General features: G+C 42.7%; 1 protein-coding gene across 3 annotated transcripts in view; it reads right to left on the minus strand.

Annotated features, from left to right (window-relative positions):
* Positions 1-305: 305 nt before the first annotated feature.
* The window catches only part of LOC114668545 (uncharacterized), an 89,434-nt gene continuing 62,762 nt past the window's right edge, over positions 306-26,977 (minus strand). For 2 of the 3 annotated variants that reach the window (XM_028824341.2, XM_051921288.1), the window contains exon 4: positions 306-9,960. In XM_028824341.2, the coding sequence (XP_028680174.2) occupies positions 7,907-9,960 (2,054 nt within the window). In that variant the 3' untranslated portion in view covers positions 306-7,906. The remainder of the gene's footprint in view (positions 9,961-26,977) is intronic. The other variant, XR_007933911.1, reaches the window with a different exon arrangement.

Genomic DNA, 26,977 nt, shown 5'->3' on the forward strand with positions numbered 1-26,977 from the left:
ATAATATATAAATATTACACAAAATATGGAATTTACACACTATTTGTAAAAAACAAATCTTTTTTTATTTACAGTAAGGAGAGCCGGTAAAGATCCACATTAATATGCCTAATACAGAACCCCCCATCCCCCCCCCCCCCCCCCCCCCCCATAGGGAAATCTCCATTCTGGAAACTTCTCGCATATTATTTAAGACTCTGGAAATGTTATGGCTGTTATTCAGAATATCAATACTGATAGTCATATAAATAGTAATTCACGTTGTGCATACCTAATATTAAGAACCCTTGTGCTCATTCTTCCAAATTTTTCATTTGAGACTTTGCAACGCTCAGTACATGTCCATTTATCAGAAGTGGTGTTCATCCATCGAGCCCTTTCCTGGACTCTGTTATCGCATTACAGGTTTTGTCACAGAAGTCAGTGCCTATCCTGACAGCAGTGGGCATAAGAAATAAAAAAAAATAAAATAAAATTAAACCAGAACTGTAGATGGGATGGCAGTGGACAGCAGGACAATGTTGTGCTCACACCCACTGGCTTAATTTCAGTTCTCCAGTCAACCTAATCTGCACATATTTGGGATATTCGAAGAAACATACAACTTGTGAAAAGCCTACATAGATGCAGCATGATTGTTCATCCTCCACACAAACAGGGCTTGGGCAGGATTTGAACCTAAAGCTGTGTGGCAACAGTGACAACCAGTGCATCACCAGGGCGCCCACTTTCAGAGCATGTGATACATCAGTCCATCTTTGACGATGTTCCATGCCACTCCAGGGTCCATAATTTTTGTTGTTTTTGTACAGTGAAAGTCCTTACTAGTTCAAACCTTCAACAATCACACGTGCCTTTTGGCAGAGGTTTTCAGTGTACTTATCCTTGGTGTACTGCTCATGTTTACAGCTTTCGCTCTCATTATCCAGAAGCTGCTTAAGTATTTTGGGTCGGTTAAAGTAGAAATTGTTTGACTCTGATAGCAATGCTGTGCCACATAAATCACGCTGGAGTTTTTTGTTTAACTTGCTTGCCCATTAAACCCTACGTTCTAAAGGTCTGGACTATTTAGAGCATCGTTACATGTTACGGGTGGGCAGACTCCAATTGAAGGGCATCGTTACAGTTTAGGGGTAGGCAAACTCCACTTTGGAGGGCATCGTTACATATTAGGGGTGGGCAGACTCCACTTTGGAGGGCTTCAGTGAGTACAGGTATTCATTGGAGCCTGTATTTCTAAGGGACTGGCAGAGTAACCATTCAGCCTTCAGAACATTTAGTAACAATTTGCACAGTTTTGACATCACCGCACAGCTTGTAGCAGAACTGTGGTCAGTGTCACAATCTGCTAAAATCCAAAGGGCCCTTGTGAGAGGTGAACACTGGCGTGAATGACAAGTACTAAATAATAAGCTTATCTCTCACTCCGATGTCTGTTAATCAGAAATGTACAGCTTTATAAGAATCATTTAGAAAGGTGGGGTTTGACAGAGACTGAAGTGAATGAACAGAATGTGCAAATTATCTGACGGCAGTCCAAACCAAAGACTATACTACAGAAAAGCTGCTTAACCAAAGCCTTCGTATACAGGAATAATCCCGCTTTGATCGATAGATTACCCATTGTGCATTTCAGGAGCAAGTTTGTTCACTTCAGCCACATGAGGTTATGAAGACAAAAATATTCATCTAGGCCACCGATATGTATCTTATGCCACATTCCATAACTACATGGGCACAAAACAACATTAATTTATGACCACAAAAGTGTTAACACTTGTGGGCAAGTAATCTTTTAATTTATAGCCAGGACTAATTAGATCTTAGGTTTTTGGTTTCTAGGATATGGCCACCAGATACACGAGTTTCATGCTTAGGCAGGTGTGTGTTAGAATGGAGACAAGACTCTTTGTAGACTCAAAACCAAAACGTGGTTGAATCTCCATGATTTTTATTTCCGTTCTTTTTAAAAAAAAGGAAAACCATAGCCATTAGATTTGTGCTGAGGAGGATGATCGCACCAGTCAAACAAAAACGTTAAGCATGTCGTATCCAACCGTTCATCCTTTTTGTAACCTGAATAGCCGGTTCAGGGTTGTGGGAAGCTTAAAAAGGGGAACCAGCCGTTAAAGAGGCATCTGCCCATCATTGGGCACACTGATACACACTCACATATAAAGACCCACAAAGGCACTAGAAGAACATGCAGACTCTACACGGGCACGGGATTCAAGCCCAGAACTGGGTCAGTGAGGCAGAAGGGCTAATCCTGCCACTTTGATGCCCATAAGTAACTATCTCAGGATCAAAAATGAGTGTTACACCCATATCTACACGCAACATTTTTTAATTATATTAATTTCTTAAGGCTTCCAAAATAATGAATTATTTAGTAGTGCACCAAATTGGACAAAGCATACATTGTAGTCAATTTAATTAAAGTTACAACTTACCACTGGCTAGTGTTCGCTATAGAAATTAGTTGTATGGAAATACAATTTACATTATTCAGAACTCTAGAATTTAAAGTCCCTTAGACAGAATGGTTTATAAGCTCTGCCTGAACAGGTCACCGTACTCAGACCTTCACAACTTAACATATTCCACTACTTCAGACTCCAATACTGCAATATTCCATCTTCTCTACCTTCTTTGTGCCCTTGTTCTCAACGTTTCATCATTTACTCACAACAACTTTGGACCCGGAACTCTGAGGCAGTGAACTTTCACATCGATCACGTGTAATGTTACACTTTCCAGATCTTTCCACACCTGTTATCCTAAACGTTAAATTTTATTGCCAAGAATTTTTTCATGGATGTGGTGGTTTGGTGGCGCACTGGTTAGCTGAGCTACATCATGGATCCAGAGTCCTGCTGGTTGTTTGTGTGGAGTTTGCACATTCATCCCTCGTATCTGCATGGGCCCTTCTCTCCGGTCTTTAGAGATGTGCTGGCTAGAATGCAATCAGCGAGTTTACGAGTGGGTCCTATGACCAAAACCAGGCCTCAGTGCTGCTGGGATAAACCCAAACTGGATTAAATAGGGTTTGAGAATTTTATGTTAAGTTAGAATTATTTGGAAGTTTTGACATTTGTGTTGTCAATGGACAAGTCACAAGACTGAAGGTGTTAGCTGTTGTCCATTCATTTTCACTTTTGTAATACGAGATGGGGGGGGGTGCACAGGGAGGGCAACAACGTGCCAGAAACCAGCTTAAAAGGGATGCCAATCCACAGCAAGGAACAATTATAAAAACGCACTTGCTAATGCCAGGTGAACCAGACCAACTGGTGTGCCTCTGGGATGCAAACTCCACAAAGGTCACATCCGTGCAAGTTCATGAATCAGGCCCATTGTTCTTTAAAGCAAATCCATTGTGCCACAGTCCCACCCAATTTCCATTCCCACTCCACTTCAGCCAGACTATATAACTGCCTCTCGAGCTCTCTTCAGGGTAGATGGCACAATAATGAATCCATTGAAATCATGGCTGAGCAGATTCCACAGCAGCGCCTCCTAACACTACCACACACTCTGGGACAAAGAACCAATTTGGGTTTCAATAAAAGAATACACCTATGACAGACTTCACAACACCTCCTCGCCGCACCCATTCCTGCTTGTCCAATTGTCCTGGGCACCCGGCACACATCCTCTCTGTGGTCTTGAACACTCTAACAAAGAAGGTGAAGCTGGCTTGCTTAGGAAGGAAAGCTGCAGACCAACCGTTACCAATTTTCTCGAGCTATGCCAGGCTTTTGGCACCAGCTTCTTTAACTGTAATCTTTTTGGTGAACCTAGCTTTCACTTACAGATAAAAGTAATGCTGTCAGTTACAAAACGAGTGAAGCGCTTTGCATAAACACAAGAAGAGTCACGAAACTTCACTGGAAGGGAAGTGAACAGTACCCAAAAGAAAACTCGACAAAACAAGTGTAAACTCCTGTCATCATGCAGCGTGCACAGCACAGAGGAAAGCCTGCACTGCTTTTTGGAGCTAATATGTGCCACACACACACACACATCCCCTGCACGACGATGTGGCAGCACGTGGAGTCATTAGTGCTGCATTAAGAAATTAATATCACAGCCAAGAAATGTTTGAAAAGGCAAAGATCCAGAAGTGGTCTGTCAAATTGTTGCTTATCTTCTCCTCGCCAAAAATCCACAGTAAGATTACTCATATAGTGCATGTCATTGATTTTTTTCTTTTCTAAAATTGCATATTACTTTGTTATACAAAAATATAATTTCTACTGATTGTTCTAGCTGTAAACAGAAAGAGCTGGAAGATCTTTTCCTTATCTATTGTTACCACCTGCCAGCTCAAGAAAACGCACAGTAAAAGTCCGAGTACAACACTGACAACGGTCTGAAGGGGAGTATGGCCCTAGTATGTATTCAGCCATATCTGCAACTATCCTTACACAACTACACAATGAAAGCATTCAGTGTTAAATCTAGTCAAACCATTTGACAAGGTATCTTGAAAAGACATACTGTACCGTGACACTCACTTTAGAAAAAGGATTAGAAACTTGTTACAATCCTCGCCATACATTTTAGTTTGGGCGGCAGTCCAGTTGATTTTTAGAATTTCTATTCTATTTCCTTTCTGGCACTAATAAAATGTTCAAATTATCCTGTAGGATAAACAAATGTCCTAGTTTGGATTTTGCTAAAATGCCAAAAACAAAAATGGCACGCAGTCTCGATTTTAAACACCACTGGGAAATATCATTACTTCAAAGCCATATCCATCATCAACTTTCATAAAGAAAAGACTTTTATTGCTATACATTCTCAAAATTTTGAACCACCAACAGTACACAACTATTAACATCAAGAATTTGTTTGGTTGTGCTCAGTATTATGGATTTAATTTAATGCCAACTATTTACTACAACTTTCTGATTATCCATCTATCAGTTATCCAAACTCTCTTGTTCTGGCAGCATCATCAGGTACAAAGAAGGTGTCATCCAGTGCAAAGGATACCAGGGTGTCACAGCAGACACTCATCCAGACTTGGGCATACTGTGCCAATGCAGTCACCGTCAGCTGAAGCTGTGCGCTTCTCAAAGGAAAGCGGTGTACCCAAAGAAAAGCCACTATAAACTGACCAATAGAATTGCCTACAAAATTTACCCAAAATGCCAAATGCATCTAACACGTTTACTTCAGCAGTTATAATGGAAAGTACTTGTTATTCACTTGATCGCCACTATCAACACTGACTGAAAGCCACAGTCTGAAGATTTGTTCTAGTGAACACACTGTTTTTTAATTCACTAACATACAGTTTGATTTTTTGGATATATCCTACACCTGAGATATACTATATATACTCGCATATAAGTCGGTTCTTGAAACCCGAAAAATCAATCATAAAATCAGACCCCGACTTATACGCCCGTTCCAAACTACACGTACATTTTTTTACATCTTCTTTCCTCCTTCAAACTCGCACCAGTTTCTCAGACACATCGAATTTTGTTGCAGCAGCGCAGTCCCCAATTTCTTTCACCACTCCAACGACTTTTAATTTAAAGCCAGCTCTTACGATAAAGGTGTATGAAGGTGTGAGATACAAAAAACACAAAATAGTGCAAATGTCGCTTTGGAATAGTTTGGGTATTACCGTGTGGTCACATAGGTACAACACATAGAAAAAACGGGCAGTGTGCTCCGTGGTTACTCTCTCAGGTGGGCGTTAGCATAGCATAATCTCTTGAACCAATAGCGTGAGTTTCCCACATTCGACTTATACAACTGACCCTTCACCGTGATAGGTCAAGGAGCTCAGCAATAAGGAAGATCTAGAAAAGTCAGTTGAAGTGGTTTTTTGGAATGCGCAATTAGTGCCTCCTTCTTCTTCTTTCAGCTGCTCCCGTTAGGGGTTGCCACAGCAGATCATCCAAAATTGTTGTCCGCATATTGATTTGGCAAAATTTTACACCGGATGCCCTTCCTGACACAGTGGTAGCATTATAAAATACCAAATATTATACGGTAAAATCAAGTCCTGACTTATACGTGGGAGAACTTATCCGCGAGTATATATGGTATTAAAAATGTATGTAAATCTCCATCTAATGGGTATTTGAACTCAACTTTGCCCTTAATCAGTGAAGAAACAGCATTCTCCTCCAGAGTCTGGTGAACTGGTAATTGCAACTCAAACCCATAGACTGCTTTTGATATGCAGCTGTCATGGAACAAAACTGAAAAGGATTCATTCAGAACTAAGTGTCCATTGGGCTCAAAGCTTACAGACTCAGAATAAATCAATGATCTAGTCATTAGTTCATTTAGTTAAAAACAAGCAGGCAAGTCTCTTTCTAAACAGGCGGTGATTGTAATACAGACCAATAATTTCAGGAATTGTGATTACGCAGAAAAGAACATTAGAACCACACAATCTGTAGGTTTATAGCTGAATGGTTGCTGCACTGGTTAAATGTTTAGGAGCAATGGCTATATAGCAAGATCAGGTCGAGGGCTTTCAGACTTGGGCACACAGTGACTTAATAGTTTTGTGAGGCTACTTCCGAATTTGTAGCTCTTCTCCAATTTCATTTTTACAATACTACTTACCCAAGCCACACAACGTTAGGTTTAGAGCTATAGTAGAGCTGCTCAAGGCCTTAAAACAACTTGAGGCAGTGCAGAACCATCACCTCAGTAGGTGAATCGCACTTGCACTCCCTTGGTGGCTTCAGCTTGTTCCTTTGGATAAATGACTTACGAAAAAAAGACCCAAGTGGAATTATCAGTGAAATCTGTATTGCACAACCACTGACAGTCCTCATATGTGACTTCCAGTCTCCCAAAGAAGTCTGTGAAGAGCCGCCAGAAAGATAATGGTTTTTCCCGTTGCATTACCCCTGTATGGCCTGATGAACAGTAGCTCATCTCAATTATATGATGTCTTTCAGTTCTTACAGTTGTACCTCAGCGTAGCAGCAGTGTAATAATGAAAAGGACAGCAAGGTCTAAGCAACTGCACTGGAAACGGAAATCGAGATTCACTTCAAGAGACTGCTGAGAAACACCCAAAGGACAGCAATTGCAATGCATTATGGTTTACGATGCAACAATGTAAGTAAAATAAAACTGCAAGTGTTCTGTTCTCCAAACCAGCTGTACACGGTTGCCCACATATTTATGCATTCATATTTGATGTTTCCTGGGTGGTCCACTGCTTTATTCCTATACTTTTTGGGTACCTTTGTTTCTGATCTTTATTCCAATTGACACCTTAACAGTATATTTGACATTTTCAAAGTCCACTCTTTCCCTTGACGCCTTTAGGATATTGGACTCTTTATATCTTAATGAGCTGCGTCCACTTTTATGACGGCTGTGTTTATGTTTCTGTTTATTCCTTCAATCACAGCTGGTATTTTTTGAGTGTATTTTAATCCTTCAAGTTTCAATAAAGAGGAGCTGACAAGATGACAGGTACAATGATACCCTGTTGTTTTCCACTGGAACTCAAAAAAAAAACAAACACACTGACTTTAACAGTCATGATCAAGAGACTTGGAATGTGCAATGGGCCGACCTGGTGTAACTCGGCCCTCTGACTTCTTCTGAGACACTGACAGAACCTGGGGTGGACCTCCATGCATTCTGAAGCCTTCTGTGTAATGCTTCCTAGCTGCCCATTGGTCCATGGTGTTGGACATCTGTGATTGTCAGAGAAATAAGCTGGCATCTTACTAACATTTTGTATAAAGTATTGATGGCAACTTATCAGGCAGTCACTGTATGGCCACCACTGGCAAGGAATTCACAGGTCAATGGTGTCACTGATAATGCTCACTGAATCAATCTGCCGGCTTATTTCTAAGAAACTTTGCCTTGCTTCTGAATCAGGGTCACACAACTCTTCTCTGTCCTACAGGCAGTCCTCACGCAGGAAAGGCTCACTCAAGTCGGCTTCTGTCTCTGTGGGCGAGAGCCCCTGGCCTCTGAGCTGAGGAAAGCTGATGGGAACAGACAAGCCTGAAAAGCTGCTGTTTAATGAGTACTCAGAAGGCTCTGTCCCCAGTCTGCTTGAACTTTGCCCTGAAACGTCATGGCCTGAAGTTGGGGATTTCCCTTTGGCAACTGGTGACATCTTGCTAGGTGAAGCCGGTGAGTTTCCAATAACCACTGGTGGTGATGTTTTGTAGCTCAGGCTTTTATCTCTGTCCTCTACTGCATCGCCAGCAACACCGCCATTTGTTGGGCGGGAAGTCTTCTCCTCTTGTCCACAAGCTGTGTTGAGCTCTGCCAGTGAGCTGCACTTGGTGAGGCTGTAGAGATAATTGGGATCGCTGCTCCTCCGCCTGTAGACACCTTGGGATATTCCATCATTCTGAGTGGGACACAGTTCTTGAAAGGAAGATTCTGAATTGTCAGCATCAAGGTGGTGTGTCAGGAATCCAGATTGGCTAAAGATACTGTCCTTGACAAGGTGCTCTTTATACAAGGCTTCATCTATGCTGCGGCTCAGGTCGATAGGGGATGGGGGTCGCAGATCGAAGTCGGCCAAGGAAAGGACAGATTCCTTCTCAAAACACACAGTGCTGTGTGAGCGCCGCAACATGGCCAAGTTGTGACTCTTTCCCACAATGATTCCGCTTTGCTTCAGCAACAACAGAGAATTGGTGGAGCCACCCCCCTGCGGCGCATAGAGGGCAAGCCGGGCTTTGCTTTCATTGTTTTCTTTCAGGGTCCTCAGAGGAACATTCTCAGGGTGGTTGCGGATCAGATTCTTACTGATATCTACTCCTGTCCGGTCTTGATTGGTCCTATTGTTTGGTAGGTCCAGAGTTCCATTTCCCGCCCCGTTCGACTGGTTGCTGCTTTCATACTTTCTGCCCTGCTGTTTGCGGCTGCACAGGCTTTGCACAATTTTGACCCAACACGTATGACTCCCTGATGTTCCTCTATTATCCCCTTGGCGCCAGTAGACCCAAGTTGCCACCACAAGCATCGAGAAGCCCCATGCCAGTTCCAGGAGGCGATACCAGAACTGAACAAGCCACCATGACCAAGTAAAATGACGCCAGTCGCCCAAGATATCATATAGCCACAGAATTGCATAAACCTGCAGGCCACAGCAGAGAAGGCCCAGAATGGCACAGATTGTTAAGACTCGGGACAGAACGAGCAGCTGCCTCCTTTGTGAGCTCTCGAGGATATAACCTAGAGCATCTGAAGATCCACCTTCCCGCAAGCCATCTTCTAGAGAAGGGCTGGTTTGTCTCCTCAGCCTTGGATAGGAGTATAGGTAGCCGGCGTTGAGGAAAGTCCCCCAAGACACTGAGAGTACCTGCAGAACAACTTGAACTGAAGGGTTAAATGCCAGAAAGAGAAGATCTGCTGCTAACAGCAGTGTAGTGTGAAGCACAGCCACAGCTGCCACCACTGGGAGGCGCTGCAGACTGGCCGGTAACACGTGCAGTCGAGCCATTCTGAATGCTAGCAAGCACAGGGTTCCAAAAGCAGAAAGGAGCAGAGGAAAGGCCAGGTTATAGAGCCCCACCTGAGCAGGACGATGGAGAACCTCTTTGGAGCCATAAGGATCTGTTAGGAAATATCCAGCACGACAGCCTCCAGTGATTAATAAAAGTGCACTGGTCAGACACAGGCATGTGCACCTAGGGTACCCCACAATGGGCATCCCGATGAGGTTGATCAGTGACCACAGTGAGAGGAGCAAAAACAGAGACGCAGTGCCATAAACATGCATCTCCCACGCAAAGGCCAGCGTGCGCCGCAGGTCATCCCAGGAAAGCGAGGTCCTGTTGAAACTTGGCAGGGGGCTGCAAACACCAGAGCAAGGGTCCCAGTCCGAGGGATGACCCCTACCATGTGGTGTAGAAGCGGCAGGCACAAGGCGATCAAGTGGAGGTATCATCTTGGCATCAAGGCTGTGAGTTGGCTCCTGGGTAGTTGTTGAAACTGCAGGGAGATAAAAAAAAGCAAAAATAAATATTTACTAGAGTCTCATTTCAGAAGCTGCTGGGCCTGTCTGCCTTTATAGGGGCAAAGAGTTTACCTGCCTGTCAAACAACCCGGCAGCTGGCGTCAACCTGCCCGTGACATACACTTTGCACCCACCTGCCTGACATGTTCTGAGTCCGCCCTCAATAGGATTAAGCCAGCTTGAGCCAGTTGCTAGTCACACATAACCCTATTCCCTGGAATTATAATTCCAGTTAAATAAAGAGGAGGATTGGCTAATGGGATTTAGTACCTATCATGAGCGTTAGGCCATCGCTTAAACAATTACATAAGCAGGCAGTATTTGTGGGAACAAATCCACCGGTGCTATAGATCTGTTCAAGTCTGTGTGCTTTCAAAAGTCATAGATGATATCAAAGAAAAGGAGGACTAAGTTCCTCTGAGGAGTGCATCTGAAAAACGCAGAGCTGAGATACCAGAAAAGGCTTCAAGGCCAGTTGTTGATATCACACAGCTTATTTTTTCCTCTGTGTTTATCTTACATTTCCTTCTCCCACAGCAAGAAAAACCTTCAGCAATTCAGGGCCAAGCAACGGTTTTGAGCTTCACAATCCTGTAATTACAGATGGCCAGTGCACCGTCCCTTTCCTTCACCAGGCAGGCCTTGTGATGGATTGCAAGGGTGTAAATAGCACAAATGGAATATCACACAGAAATTAACATGGATAATGTCCAGAAAGAAAAAGGGCATTCTTATATATTTGGTGTGGGCCCTTACCCAAGACAACATACGAGATCAGGATATGTCACAGATGCTTACATACAGTTGCAAGGTTTGGAACATTTTTAAACTACGGAGGTTTCTGTATTAGTTACTCATTAAAATGTGGTCAGATGGTTAACTAAGTCACAATAATGGACACAATCTGTTCAAACTTACAAAACACAAACAATTGTAATTCTACAGGTCAGTACTGAACACAACATTTAAACATTCACAGCATTGGCTAGAAAAAGTTTGTGAACCTGTAGGCCAATGATTGCTCCCAAAGCTCACTGGAGTCAGGTGTTCCAACCAATCAGATACGGTTGAGGTGTGGCTTGGACCTGCCCTGTCCTATTAAAAGGAACACTAAATTGGGGTAAAATAAAGTAGTATCTATCTATCTATCAACTGACTTTGTCTCTCAAGAGAGAGCTGGTCATGTTAACTAAGGAACATCAGAGGACCTCAGAAGATGAATTGTAAAGATATATCAAGTTGAGAAAAGGTTACAAAAGCATTTCTAAAGGCCAGAGTGTTCATCAGTCCACAGCAGAACAGACGGACTACAAATTGAGGAAATTCAGTGATGTTGCTACACTCCGTAGGACTGGACGTCCTGCAATCGAGACAGCAAGAGTGCAGTATAGATGAGGTGAAAGAGAACCCTGCAGTAATGGCATAGGACATGCAGAAGTCTCTTAAACTTGCTCAAGTCTCTGTTGATATGTCCAGTGTAACAGAAAACACTTGACAAGAATGGTGTGGTCATGGAGGGACACCACAGAGGAAACCACTGCTCTCTTAAAGGTATATTGTTGCATGTCACATGTTTGCAAAACCCCATCGAGTTGTTTAATTGTGGGACAATGCTCTGTTGATTGATGAACAGATAATTGATTTCCTCATATTAGATTTCCTACAAAAGCCATTTTATATTTATATTAATGTAGACCACTTCAAAGCAGAGAACTGATTTCACTTTGACATTCAAGTGTCATTTTCTGTTGATCGGTGCCTAAACAGTGAAATTGTACCCACTGAGATTCAATGTTATATAAAAAATAAAAAATGTTAAAACTTCTAAGAGGGTGAAGACTTTTTACGCACTGTATTTTGAGAGAGGCACCTGGCTTTGAAGGGCACCCCCAAGTTCTAATCTTGGTAAAACACGGGACTCAACTGCAGTACACTCCTGACTACTTGTCGCACTTTACATTTCAGTATTCATATTTGAATATATATTCTTTTTTTTGTTACATCTTGTAGAAATTTCACATCATAAAGAACATTTTATTGAATTAACATAATTAGAATTTAATCTTGCCATTGCATATATCAGAAGACTCACATGAAAGAACACATTTATTTTAATGTAGTGTTTGGAAAGTTGGAATAAATTTTGTCACCGAAACACACTGCTGCCTTAAGTGGGTGGATAGATAGATAGATAGATAGATAGATAGATAGATAGATAGATAGATAGATAGATAGATAGATAGATAGATAGATAGATAGATATTATAGAAGATGTGAAAGATGTCACTTCCCACATTGAAGGAATGCATTCTCCTAATGAAGAAATTTCTCCTCCGCAATTTCTTACATAGTTCCTCTGTGTTACAAGACCAGTCCAACCTGTCATTGATGTGGACCCCCCCAAGTATTTATAGCAATGCACCACCTCCACATTGACCCCCTGAATTGTGATCAAACATAGAGGATCTTTGGTAAAGCGAAAGTCAATAACTGGTTCGTTGGATTTGCCAATGTTACGGTGCACCCAATTCTTTCTCTACCAAGAAACTAAGCTCTTCACTTGACTCCTATACTTTGCCTCACCAGCCTCAAGTCCAGAATCATCTGAAAATTCCTGCAAGTGATATGACTCGGTGTTATATTTATAGTCTGAGGTGTACAAAGTGAAGTGAAACACCTGTTCCTTGCGGTGTTCACATCCATATCAGAAAACACAGTCCCCGAGTCTCACAAGCAGCAATCTGCCAGACTCAAAGTCCATCCTCCAGGACACCAGAGGCTCCTCCACCTGCATATCTCCAAGTTTGCCCTTTATTGATGGCACTGAAGAAATCAAAAAACATAATCCTCCCAGTGCTGCCAGCTTTGTCCAGGTGAGAATAAGCCTTGTAGAGCGGACAGATAATTGCATCCTCCAAGTCAGCCTAGGTGGCCTGTCACACGAGGACTCATATAGTCCAGGACCAGCCACTCAAAGGTCTTCATGATGTGAAACGCAAGTGCCTTTAGGTGAAAGGGTGCCCGTTTCTATTGGTCTATTAATGTGCTCCAAGATTTTTCAGCAAAGAAAGACAGAGGTATTGAGAATAATGCAACAAAAGTCCATGCACCTTTTCATCCCGTATCTTGGTGTCCAAACTTTTCTGCCTGCTGCACTCGCAGAAAGCCTTGTGTCCTGAGTGTTAGGCCCAAGGTTGCCAGCTCAGTTCCCCTGGACAACTGAATATACTCAGAAAGGCAATGACTGAGAAGGATTTGAGCTCATGTTATTGGAGCTGTGAGCCAGCAGCACTAACACTGCAACCCCATGTTAGATATTTTGTCCTTCCTAATTTATCATTAAACTCTGTTACTCCGTTAGTAGAGTGGTGAGACAGAGCTGGGCACCAAGGTGTCAATGCATAGAATAAGATGGGTGCGTGTGCAGTTTTATTTTATATCACGCATTGCACAGGGGAGAAAGTGTAAAAGTGAAAAGGTAATCACAAATGTTACCAAACTTTATTACAATTAAACTTGTTTCAGGAAAGATTCTTTATATATGTTACCGGCAATGTATGAAAGGCAGGCATTATAAAGAATGCCTAGGCAATATATAGAATGCCTGGCGTTTTTGGGCAAAGTATGAAATATCCAAATTGTTTCAATATTATATATACTTTTCCTAGGCATTGTATGTAATACCTAGGCATCAAATAAAATGACAAATGCTATTTAGGCAATTAAAGGAGAGTCATGAAAAGGCTTTTATTGAAAAGACGTATATGAAAATGAAAAATACAAAATCAAGTATAGGACTTTCTTATTGAGGAAAACAAGACAAAATAAAATATGAACCTACTTGTTGCCACGTGACATTAGAAACATCATTAGCGGGAGTATTTTATATTTTGCCAGTTTGTCTTTTGGCACTGCACAGAATGCCTAGGAAATATGATAACATATTAATCGTTTCATACTTTGCTGTCCAATTTTCGGCATTCTATATATTGCCTAGCCATTCTATACAATGCCTACCTTTCATACATTGCCAGTAACATATACAACATTCTTGGTTTTTCCTTCTGATGCAAAGACCCCTGAGCTCCAATAAATAACTCTGGAGATAATATGTCTCTACCTGTGTTGGCTCGAAGCCATCACAAAAATAGTTGATTAAAGAAAAAGTTCAATGCAATGGGCAATCAAACATTGATTTCTTGGTGGAAAGGCAAGCATATTAATCATCAAACTGCCATCACAACTTGTATGGCATCATTTCCGTCGCCACACTTTAGTATTTCTTGTCGCTAGTTTTGTCCTTGTGCCATCCCTGTGGCCAAACGTTACCCATCAGAAACCAGACTTATGGTGAGAACCTGTGTGCCAAATTCAAGTCTGTAGCTTGAAAACCAAAGCTGTGCATAAATGAACAAAGATAGAGGTGGAGATTGTTGACTACGCCTCATGAAACCACAAGCTACAATAGCCAGAGATGTCTGCCTTGAATTAATCGTACAAATCACTGCAGCGTGCCTCCATTTCCTTTCTCTTAATTTTGTTTCTATTGCGAATTGCAGCTCTCATTTGGAGCCCGCATACCACGAGTTGGCCGAGATTTTATTTGCCTAAACAGACGTTCCTCACCCAAACCTGCCTGCTTCCTTGTTGAGGTCACAGCTTTTGCATTCCGACCCAAACTGTCCCTCTGCCAACCTCCAGATACCAACTTACATTCTAAAACACAAGAAGTCTGAAATACAAGGTCGAGGACTCAACAGCTTGCAGCTGGCAAAGCTTTTGGCAGTGGCGTCTAGGTTAGAGGCTGCCTCGCATGAACTGAACAACACATGCCTTGCATTCCGGGCATTTCAAACTCAGATACAGAATAGCGAGGGGCAGATGTCGTGGCTAACAAGTCATAGGCAGTCCAGAAGGCAGGCCAGACTGTACAACACTGAGATGGGTGAAATGGTGGATGTGGATCCAGAACCCTTCTTGCCACCAGAGGTCACTGTACACTTAGATGTCGCTCAACCCCACTCCTCCCTGCCCGGTTTTGCCTCCACTATGTCATTGGGTGCTGTGTTGCTCAAAGGCAGATAAGCAATGAGACAGTCTTCCTGATGCTTGTGAAGGTCACAGCACAAGCCTCCGAGACCCGTCTTTTTACGTGTAGTGCTGAAGAGCAGCGTTTATGAAGACGATATCCCTCAGACCTGCCTGTCTAGCAAGCTGGTGGCAGAGTTGAAGCCTGAGCATCACAGACATATCTGCTTCTCTGTACGGCAGGAGTCATGCCATTATGATCAGGGCCCTGTCTGTCTCTGTACTACGGCCATGATGATGTTAAAACATCTCTTGATATGTCTGTCCATATCCCTATTACAGCTGTGGTAGAGCAGTGATGTCTGGGGTATGCTTGTGTGTGTAATATCATAATTTAAAAGTGGAGTCCTCATTGTCATTTCTATCCATTTCTGTTACAGCTCTGGTAAAGAAAGAGCCACTCTGTCTTTCTGTTTAAAGTGAGATGAAGCTCATTACATCCCTCGCCACATCTTTGGCTGTCTGTGTGACTCAACTGCCCCACTGATAAAGCCGGAGACCCTTTGAGATGTCTGTTTGTATGTATCAAATACAAACATAATGTACATATGTCTGTTAATGTCTATGTGTACTACAGCCATGATGAAGGGGGCTCCACTCGGACCCATTGAAGCTGTGTGCATCTATGCTGCATTGTTGAAACTGGACCTTCTTGTATGCACTGGTCTGCATGTCCTTTCGGTCCACCGCTGTAGGCTAAGGCTGGAGTGGTTTGGATATACCTGTTCAAACGTCAGTCGTGATAAAGCGTATATCTGATGGATGCTGCTGGCCCCCCAGGACACACCTAATTATCTGGCTTATGGAGCTAAGACGTCTTGGACATAGCTGTCTTTCTGAATGTTACTCTTGCAGCCATGATAAGGCTCACACATTTCTCTGTCTGTCTCTGACAAATAAATGTTGAAGCTGGAGATGGTGAGATGTGTTTGCATGACTGTACATCAGTCATGATGCAGTGGGAGGTGTAGTGAAGCTGAGCCAGGTCCCTCTTGGGCACATCTGGCTCTTTCTTAACACTGCAGTGATAAAGCAGGGCCTGAAGGACAAGGCTGTCTGTTTGAATGTCCGCACTGCAGTGATGATGAAGTGGAGGCCTCCCTGAATCAAAGATTTGTCCAACTCGGCTCATTTTTGTTCATGGATTATGAGCTCCAAGCGCTTACACATATTTTCAAGAGTAAATTACTAATCCATACAACATTTACATAAATAGACACAGACAAAGTCGACAAATAGTAAAACTGAAAAAGATCAAAATGATTAACATAAACAAATCATGGCAATTTAGTCTCAGTATTAAAAAGACGCTGAGGACCCTGGGCCTGTCCTTCAAGTCTTGAACTTGTAGTCTTTCATATACAGCAGTCTGTATTTCAGCCCTGCTAAAGTGTTGGCCGCTCTGCTTGTGTCTGCAGTGAAGCTGGGACCCCCCCTAGGTCATGTCTGTCTATACTGCACTTGTCATTAATAGGAGACACCTCTGACCTGCCCTGTTAGATGCTCCAACATGTCTAAGTGTGCAGCAGTGGCAGATCCCCCTATCACTGATGTATTGTGCTGCTGTGACAATGCAACGTTTCCCTGTAATGTTCTTTTTTGTTACTTATATAAATTGAGATTTTTTTTACTACAGTTTCCACAGCTCCAGTGCCAAGCTGCATATGGTTTAAATTACCAGCTACTTTAAGACAACTTTAAAAGCCCTCACCACCATCACCAGCTTGTTTAGTAACTGTGCCCCCCACCCGAGTCACACAGAAACAGCTTCCTTTGGACTGCTGGTACACGAGTGCTAAATGTGTAGGGAGCGTCAGGGTGAATAGGCAACAATGGAATGAAACCGAGATCCTGTTCAACGCAGCAGAACGTGAAATGAGAGACGCTGCATGACGCACCCATATGATGCACAAGGTCACGCAGTTTGGGTGGCGAGCCACCACGATAGGCTGGGGTGCTGCAAGAGGTGCTGTCCCCATCTGTCTGTTTTGTGTCATCTCACGCTATGTTATGGAAAAGAGCTGCACTTCAACCAGCCCACCCGTCGGCACTCCAGCCTGCCAGCACAGACAAGTGGCAGCCAGGAGAGAAGGGGCTGTCGCCTGACCTAATCTCACCCTGCAAAGTACAGAGGAGATGACAAAGGAATAGGACTGATGGGATTCCATCCACAGTATAAACTAAAGTCAGGGCTCACACTGGAAGCTCATTATTGCACTGTTAAGTCTTTTCTTTGTATAGTGTCGTTCACAGTTACTGCCTTACAAGAGGTGGGCAAGGAAAAATATCACAAAATTAATTACTGCCACCCAGTGAGAAAAAGACTTCACTTTTCCTTAGTGGTTTTGCCGAGACTTTTTTTTTTTTTCCACTTCGTTTTTAGCCAGCCATAACTTGAGGTTTTGCATTAAAAGCAGTGTTGGGGATAAACTTTCACTTCCAGCAAGGGGGTCTGAAACTTCTTGCCAAGCTGTTCTCATTCACACAAATTAAAAGAATGTCCGGGCCGTCCACGTTTAAGAGCTTGGAGGCACTGGGAGAGGATTTGCTTTCAGTTTAGTGTCCCCACATGATGACTCACTCTTTATGTCTTTTTCTTTTTTGGATAAAACCCAGAAAAACTAAAACAAAAAAAAATGTTCCAGTTATCCGCCCACATCTTCTGGCACAGAATCATTGTTTAACGCAAAAAGAGAGAGAAATAAAAGTACAAAATTTGAGAATAAGAAGGTGTCATATGAGATGTCTGGGGCCCGTTGTGGAGCGAGACAACAGAACGACAGAATGGCAGCCATGGTGGGACTGAACAGCGACTAGTCTGGTTGGACTTTTACCTGTGATGACAGGCAGAGGCAAGAGTTACTTGACATGCGGGATCCATTGATGAGATAAGACTTGCTGCTGTTTTGGATGACATAGTTATCAGGAAGTGATTTATCCAAAGGGGCAGATACGGGTAAGGTGAGAGGAGTTCTGAGCCAGGAATTGGAATCTTTAGTAGCTGATCTGATTGCTAGTCTCCTGCTTGGCAGTAGCCTAAAGCATTAAGTGTGGGGGGACCACAAGAAGACTAAGTTATGCCCTTCAAATCAGGCAGCGTTGATTCCACATAGGCCCCTTCGACCAAAGACAGGCAGTCTAAGGGCTGTTACGGAACAGTGGGATCCTAGGGTTATGGGATTAGGTTACCCAATGGTGGCCCCACTTCTTTGGTGAATGAACACTAACTTTGTAGCTGAAGTTCAGAATTAAACACCAGGAGGGTTGAACATAGCTGACCCTTTCCAGAGTTAACAGAGTTTAGATTCAGGAGGATGACAGTGACAGCTATTTGGCATAAAGGAAGACGCAGTGGCCAAGCCGTGGAGAGGATGAGAATTGAGAGGATGAGATTAATTGGGTGGATGATTAGGGGAACTGAGACAGAAAAGAAAACAAGCAACAGGGGCCCAGTTCTTACGCAGCAACGCACAGATTGGGCCTACAGGCATTTCTTGCTATGCTGTGTGCTGTGGTTTTCTTGCCTCTCCTGTGTCGTCCTCCCTAATTATTAAAACAAACATCTTCAGGGCATACGTTTTCCTTTTTGTCTCTCTGAATCCAGGTTTGTGTGGTTTGGGGAGAAAGACTAGCACTCGGGCTAATATACAGAAGAGTGCATTATTAATCAGCCAGGAGGAACACAAATGAAATAAGACCACGCAAATTGAGAGGATGTCCACATGGACTCTGCTACATCTACTATTATATTATATATATATATATATATATATATATATATAAATAAAATCCTAAACCTAAAAGTGCAACGATTTTGTGCAATGTTTTTTTGTCACGCTTTAAATCTGGCTTATTTTAAAACCTACATATAAAATGTTTGGTATCATTCTTTTCAGAATTTATCGAACTTTAATGTGTTGTTAGATTTTCAGATTTTTATTCTGTTTTTAAATTATAAACTAAAAAATATCAAGAACTCGCGTCCCGCGAGACAAGACTTTGTGCCGAGATTTAACCATACCCGGTGCTGGAAATAAAAGACAGAGTAGGACAGCAGCAGTACAGGCTTTTAAATGTTTGAAGCGCCGCGCGAGGTGCAGATCATGTGGCATGGCAGCAGCAGCAAGCCAGCAGCTGATTGGGCAAAGAGGAGGTAAAAAAAAAAACTACTTGCTTCCCATTGTATCACTGTTCAAGAGGGACTTTCAGAGGAGTGACTGCGTCTCCTTGGGGTGCGTTCAGACAAATGGCTGGCGCGTAGTGCAGGGGGGGTTGGCAAGTGAAGCGTGCAGGGGGTAACCCCCCTAGTAAAAGACAAACCTTCTATCCACATGGACTCCACTACACAAGACATAGCATTAACTATCTAGTGGTATTGTCGTTATAATGGCGTGTGAGGATGAAATACACTCTTGTACCCAGTCTCACCAAGGAGATGTTATACACACAGTGCCAGGAAATATGTGTGAACTTCCATTATTGTGTCTATTTGACACAGGACCCTCTTAGGTGCATCAATATGTCATATCCACTGACTGCTACTAACTCATTATTATAGCTTTCTCTTCTCAGCATCCTGGGCACCCACTCCAGGAGAACGGACCTTCTTAAACCTGAGCCACACCAAACTGGGTAAACAGCGCCTCCTAGCTTGACTGCATGCATTTTATACATCCACTACTGCTGAAACAGTCTGGATTAACTGCAGCACCATTGTCTCTGTGAAAATGTAATATGGCACCAGCGTATTTATCACTGTCTGTCTCCCTGTTCTGCTAGGAGTCTTCTTCAAATACCGGTAAGTACTGACAGAGATTTGGTATTCTCAGCTGTACTTGCTTTTGCAGGATGCTGCTTCTAGTCACATGGGCTGGCAGTGAGAGTCTCCCCTGACTAAGAAAATGAAAACCCATTGCTGGCCTACAAAACTACAGGGTCTCATCCAACCAATACCTAGAAGTGGCCTGTCACCTTAGTGCTCTACTTCCCTCTGTGCTGCTCCATAACCATCTTAAAAAGCTGGCATCAACCTGCAGAACTCTCCTTTCTTTTTACCGTCTTCTCAGCATCTTGCAGCTGCCATGTCACAGGCTGACATCGAGCAAGTTCACTTAAGTTGTCTAAATCAGAGGTTTTCAAGTTCTGTCCTGGAGGACTAACATGGCTGCAGATTTTTATTTCAATTAATTCCACAAACAGTATGTCATTATTACTTTTAATTGTTGAAGAGAAAGTGCCTGAAGGAACATAAACAAAAAAAAAAATATGCTTCCCATTCTCATGAGATAATTTCACATGCACATGAATAAATATAAAATGACACAAGTACTCAAAAGCTTCCCGTGTGCACACAAAAAATATCACAAACATTTCTCGTGCGCAAAGGAAACTTTTTGGAACGCACAAGTAATACGAATTATTTTTTTTTATCTCTCTATTATAATAAAAAAAAATCCTGGGACAAGACTTTTTCAGGGAGATACTTTCACGTCTCGCGAGACAAGACTTTGTGGCAAGAGATGTAAAAGACAAAGAGTAGATGACAAAGTAGAACGTCGTAAAGAATTCAAAAACGTTGGCGCGATACACATACAGAGCAGGTTAGAGATAATGGAAGTACTAAAATTTGAAAGTCTCAAAAAAATAATAGTAAAGATCGCATTAGCGCAAACAAACGGAAATTATTACTCGGTGAAATAACGGAACAGCAAAAGAGATCGAATATATTGTTCAGATTTAAGTCGGAGACTTGTAGATCGTCTAATTCGTGTTGCCATCAGGGAAAAGTAGTGTTTCTTCCCAATGAAGAGACAAATCCATGAGAATTAAAAGATATGTTGTTTGGTGAAAGTGAAATCCACATACGCGAGCGGCTGGAGATGTAAAGTGGCTGGCATGTAGCACAGGCCGAGGGAGGTTAGCGAGTGAAACAAGTACAGGGCAAAGCCCCCTAGTGCTTCTAAAAAATGAACTAATGTTTGTATTTTTTTGCCAAAGCTCTCCCTGCTGCTCCCGGACCTTCATCAAATGCCGTGATCAGTAACAGTGACTTGACACCTGTGCTTTCCAATTAGCACTCCTCCTGCCTCACTGTTTACCCAGGTAGACAGTGAGCCACAGCTCTGATACAACCTAAACGTATGCCCTTTACTGGGTACACTCTAGTGCCTCTGATAAAAGTGTGCTGACTTCCCAACTGGCATCTCTTTGTGTCCCTGCCATTTCAATATTGAATCTCAGGAATTACCAACTTACTAGCTAACTGATACTGTCTCAGGATGGAAGCGAGCCGATGCCAGAGAAGGTGATGTCCGCTGTGCCAGGGGAGTTTTTAACTATGAATAATTTTGGTAAGAGTGCACAACTTCATAGTACTCAACTCCAGGGCCTGGGCCATCATTTCTCTCCTTCCATGTTGGACTAGCATTGACACTACCACTTGTCTTTAAGTTGCCTTTAAATATAGCCCCTTAACCAACTTGCTCTGCTGTATTTGAGGTGCTGGGGCCTCAGAATGAAGTTCTGATTTGCTGAGTCCTCACAGATTAACCACATTGGGATTGCTTGCCTGACAGTGTTTGATGAGCTCCACTCCCAGAAAAGCCTAGTCTGTCTTGTAACATGCCTCTGTAATTAAGTAGTAATTAAAAAGCAGAGACCTTAAACTGGCTCAGCGTTTCAAACAGCCTGCACAAAACCACAGGAATGGCCTGGCAGCTGCCTGACAGAGCTCCACGGATCACTGCGACTCACAGTCAGTTTCTCCGAGATCCTCTATTCAGTCTGTTCATCCATCATGGCCTCTGCGACTTGAACGCAATTCCCCGTCTAGGTGTGTGCCCAGTTATTCCCTCCCGTTCTCCATGCGCTTCTGGGCATACGTAGTGCAGCCATGCACGTGGCTCATATTTTGAAACAATGGAAACATTTGTAGCCAGACAACTGCTGCTTGTTGGGACCTGTCCATTGTGTGCTGGATCTGATGCTGTGAATTGTTTTCTGAAGGTTTTCTCAAGTCTCAACTCACGATTACAAAATGAGCAGAAATACAGATGCTTCTCTTGATAGACTGTGGGGGGTTCCCTACGGTGTCAAAAACAAGATTTTAGATGTGAGAAAATGAAATTCAGATGATGCAATGGAACACATTGGAAATGTGGAAAGCCTTTGGAAGCACACATTCCCATTACATATGGCCTGTTCCCGGAAGCGCCGCACAGAGTGGATGTGACTCTCACTCAGCATCTCTGCTCTTAGCCAGAGCGACTTTGAAAATCCATCTGCCCTCTCACGACATTTGAAACAAAAAGATATTTTCAGATGCTCACCCATCTGAAGAACCCTGACCACAATGTGGTGTCCTCTGGGGCTCCCACGCTTTGCTGCTCAAGGAGGTTTCCTCCCCATAGCCATGGCGCACTCCTTTTCAAATTAAATAATTGGAGGCTTCTCTTGTGAGTGGCTTGCCAAACCGACTGCAAGTAAATTTTGTTCTGTTTTTAGTTTTGGAATATTGCAGCTCAATCTGAAAGTCTCATTTGCTCAAGGTTTGGCCTTTCATGTATCTCCAAGCCTGGTCTCCGGCACTCCCCATGGAGACATGAAGGTTTATGAAAACTCGCTCTGTGTAGACACTGAATGCCAGTGCTTAGTCCTTCATGAGCTCCAACAGGACGAGTAGATAGTGTAAAACAATGTGCGTTTCTTGCATCTTTCCGAAGATGTCTTTGTGTCCCTTACACCCATGTGAAAAAGTAAATGCACACTATGAAATGTTTCTACTTTTTTAACATTTGAGGGCATATCAAGATTCGATCTTCATTTAAACTGTATCTTTAGATAAAGGTGATATAACAAACATCATTCACATTTTAGAGTCCATTATATAATTTAAATAAACAAACTTGTAAATTTTGCATGTGGAAAATGTTAGTACACCCCTACTTTTATCACCTAAAATTAGAATCAGGTACACCAGATCATCTGCAAATGAACAGAACAACATTAGAGAGGATCCTGCCTTATTTAACCCTCAGCCATTTAGTTTGATTTGCTCTTTGCAGTTGTGTGTTATCGCCATGACTTGATCAAAAGAGTTCCCCAAGTCCTTGGGTTATAGATGCCAAGTCAACCATTCCACTCTGTAGAAGATCATCTAGAAATGAAGAAGATTTCGACCAACTGCCAACTTGTCCAGGCCAAGGTTAAACCAGCAGGTTCAGCTAGTGAGCAGAACACAAGATGTTGGAAAAAGTCTCTAAGAATCCCAGACATTCATCATGGCACCTACAGGTAGCTCTTGCCACTGTTGAAGTCAAAATGCAGGTGTCTACCATTATAAAGAGGCTGTATACATCAGATGTACATGGGAGAAATGCCAGGAGAAAAACTTTGCTGTCCTTCCAGGGCAAGACTGACATTTCCCCATGAACACCTAGGAAAGAGACAAGGATTTATGGAACAACGTGCTCTAGTCAGACAAGGCAAGGATGTACCAGAAGATATGTTAGTCGAAAGCCAAATACGTTTGCCAGAAGAGACTAATACCAGCTATAAAGTATGGTGGTGAAAATGTTCCAGTTTGTGAGCACAGACCTAGTCAGCTTACCATCATACAATCCACTATGAATTCTTCATTATACTAGAGAGTGCATGAGAATAACGTGAGATCATCTTTCACAAGACTGAAGCTGAACCAAAGTGGGAACCAAAGGGGACCACAAACCCCTTCCCTTCAATCTGCAATAATACTGTATGTATAGCAATTGCCTTCATGACTCTTTGATTTGGCCGTTACATTTTCAGTTTTGCCTAAGGCAGCAAAAACCTACAGCAGGTCTACACACATCAATCTGCCACAACATTAAAACCACTGATAGGTGAAAAGTGAATAAGGCTGATTATCTCGTTACAATGATACATGCCAAGGGGTGTATATACTGGGCAGTAAGTGAACAGTCAGTTCTTGAAGATGAAGTGTTGGAAGCAGGAAAAATGGACAAGTGGAAGGATCAAGGGCCACATTTTGATGGCTAGGGAACTAAGTCTCAGCATCTCCAAAAATGATAGGTCTTGTGGGATGTTCCTGGTATGTAGTGGTTAGAACGTAGAAAAAAAGCGGTAAAAGGAAAGGACAACCGGTGACTGAGTCCTGGGCATCCGAGTGTCATTGATGCAATTGGGAAGTGAAATTCTGATGCCACACAAGAGCTACTGTTGTAAAAACTTATGAAAAACTTAATGTTGACCATGAGAGAAAGGTGTCAGAGCACATGGTGCTAAACATCTTGCTGTGTATGGGGCTGCGTAACTGCAGACTGGTCAGGGTGCCTGTTCCCCTCCCTGTCCTCCTCCGAAAGTGCCTACAATTGGCACGTGAGCATCAGAAATGGACCATGGAATGCTGAAAGAAAGTAGCCTCCTCTGATGAATGACATTTTCATTTAGATTATGTGGACAGCCAGGTATGTGTGCATTGATTAACTGTGGAATATGGCAGCAGGCTGCACTATGGGAGTGGAGTGGAAGCAGTGTGATGCTCTGGGCAATGTTCTGCTGGGAACCATGTGTCCTGGTATTCAAATGGATATTACTTTGACACGTACCTAAAGATTGTTGCAGAAATCATAGACCCGTTCAAGGCAACCATATTCCCTGATGGCAGTGGCCTCTTTCAGCAGGATAATGTGCCCCACCAAACTCCAAAAATTGTTCAGCAATAGTTTGAGGAACATGACATTGAGTTCAAGGTATTGACTTGGCCTCCAAATTCCCCTGATCTCAATCTAATCAAAGGATATGTGGGATGTGCTGGAAAAATAAGTCCATGGAGGCACCACCTCGTAACTTTCAGAACTTAAAGCATCAGCTGCTAAAGTCTTAGTGCCAGATACCCCAGGACACCTTCAGAGGTTTTGGGGAGTCCATGCCTGGAGGAGTCAGAGCTCTTTTTGGCAGCGTGAGATCAGTGTATGTTAAAGTAAAAATATTAGCGACAGTAAATGTGATGGGTAAAACATAGGGGAAAAGCCTGAGAAAGCAGGGGGCTCCCAGTTCAAAGTCTGTGTTCTCAGTCCCAGGATTGGTTTCATCTCCTTGTTTCCTACTGTTGAGGCCTGTTAATTCAGCTGAAAAGGACTAAGGCTGTCCGTTTCTGTGTCGTTCACATCTGGGTGTCCTTCAGAAAATGCTATGCAATCTGATCCCTTTTGTGTCCTTTGACCAGTTATGTAGGACATATACAGTAAAAGGCTACAAAAGCAGAAAGTTCTCCGCCCCAGTGTTTGCGTGGCCTCCTTTTTTTGAAAGTTAGGTGATAAGGCATTTTAGACCAGGCCCACCGATTGAGTGGTCAATAATATCAAGGCATTGTCACATTATGTGATTTTTCCAGTGATTTTCAGTCATAGTTTTCATTTACATAATCCTAGCGAGTCAGAGTTATTCAGCAGCATGCTTCTGTGAAGCTGGTCACCTCATGTGATATTCCTAATGACTCAGATTAACTAGTTTCATGATTCACTCTGACAAAATCAAGCAGGTTTGATTTTTGTCTTTAATTGTAAGGGCAGACTTGGTGTTCATGTTAGCTGACAACCAATGAATGCTCATCCAGCATGCAGTAACCAAGAATTAGGAATGCCAAGGGCCTCACAAACAGAAGAGAACCTTGTCCGTCTGAAATCTCATGTTTTTACGTATCTCCGCAGAATGTCAGAAATTAAAAAAAGGGCCGAGATTGCAACTGTGCTCGCTGTAGCTCTTAACCCTTTGTGTCAGGCAGCACATTTTTGGCTGTCAGAAAAAGGGTTGCACACTACTGTGCTGGAAGATCAGCACTCACTTGGTAAATGGGACATGGGTAGTGATTTTCAATCATTTAAAATGACATAATTCAACAATGTGATCAACAACTAAGGTTGAAAAATCTGACATACCACATGAGTTGTGGTTGCGCAAGGTGCCATTGGCTTAACTGGCATTAAAACTGAAAGATCTTAGTTGATTCGGTTTGCCCCTTTATTTGTCTGTATTGGGCCCAACAGGCCTGTCCCCATCTAGCTTTTACAGCGGTCTAGGAAATGTGTTTATCATCAAATTCACCAGAAAAGCACTTTAGCCCACACCAGCGTTTCTCAACCTTTAAGTATTTGCGACCCGAGTTTTCATAACAGTTTTAAATCGCGTCCCCCTAACGTTTTTTTGAAACCCTAATAAAATTTATTCCTATATTTTTTTGCTGCCGATACACTGCTACAAGTTTAAAATTTCCCTACGAATAGCGAAATTACGCCACATATGGCAACATTTGCGCCCCATTTTTGTTACTTCCCCCACAGTTTGAGAACCCGCTGGCCCACACAGTGGTTGCCTCATCATAGCATGCATTCAATCAATCACAGAATTTTTCTCACTTTATGCAAAGGCCAGTCAATGGCACAACGTTATTTACAATTTGAGTCTGAAGCCTTGTGTCTTCAAGAAAGGCAGCAATGTGCAGATTGGAGGTCTCAGGTAATTAAAGGAAAACTGTAGTTTAGAAAGCAGCGGGCCACCCAGTTCAAATTCCAGTCAACCTTTAATTCCCCAACTTTCAACTCTTCACTTCCCAGTCTAATTCAGACGCACATGTATGTCCAGTTCATCTGCTACCGCCTGTGCTGTAGCAACAAATACGTTCATTAAAACTGCATCCCGTTCAAGAGGAAAAATTCTTGTAATACTTTTATAAGGCAGAGATGCTGAGTGTTAATGAAGCTTGATGTTGATCAATTAGGCAGAACAGGGAGGCTTGCCAGTGCACTGTCAAATTGGGCAAATCCTCCTTCATGCCCCATAAACATCTCCACCATTGCAAACAGGAAGGGGGAATTCCTGTTTCCACTTAGAAAAGTTATTTTGGCT

The sequence above is a fragment of the Erpetoichthys calabaricus genome, chromosome 18 (genome assembly GCF_900747795.2).
Source record: "Erpetoichthys calabaricus chromosome 18, fErpCal1.3, whole genome shotgun sequence".
Taxonomy (NCBI): domain Eukaryota; kingdom Metazoa; phylum Chordata; class Cladistia; order Polypteriformes; family Polypteridae; genus Erpetoichthys; species Erpetoichthys calabaricus.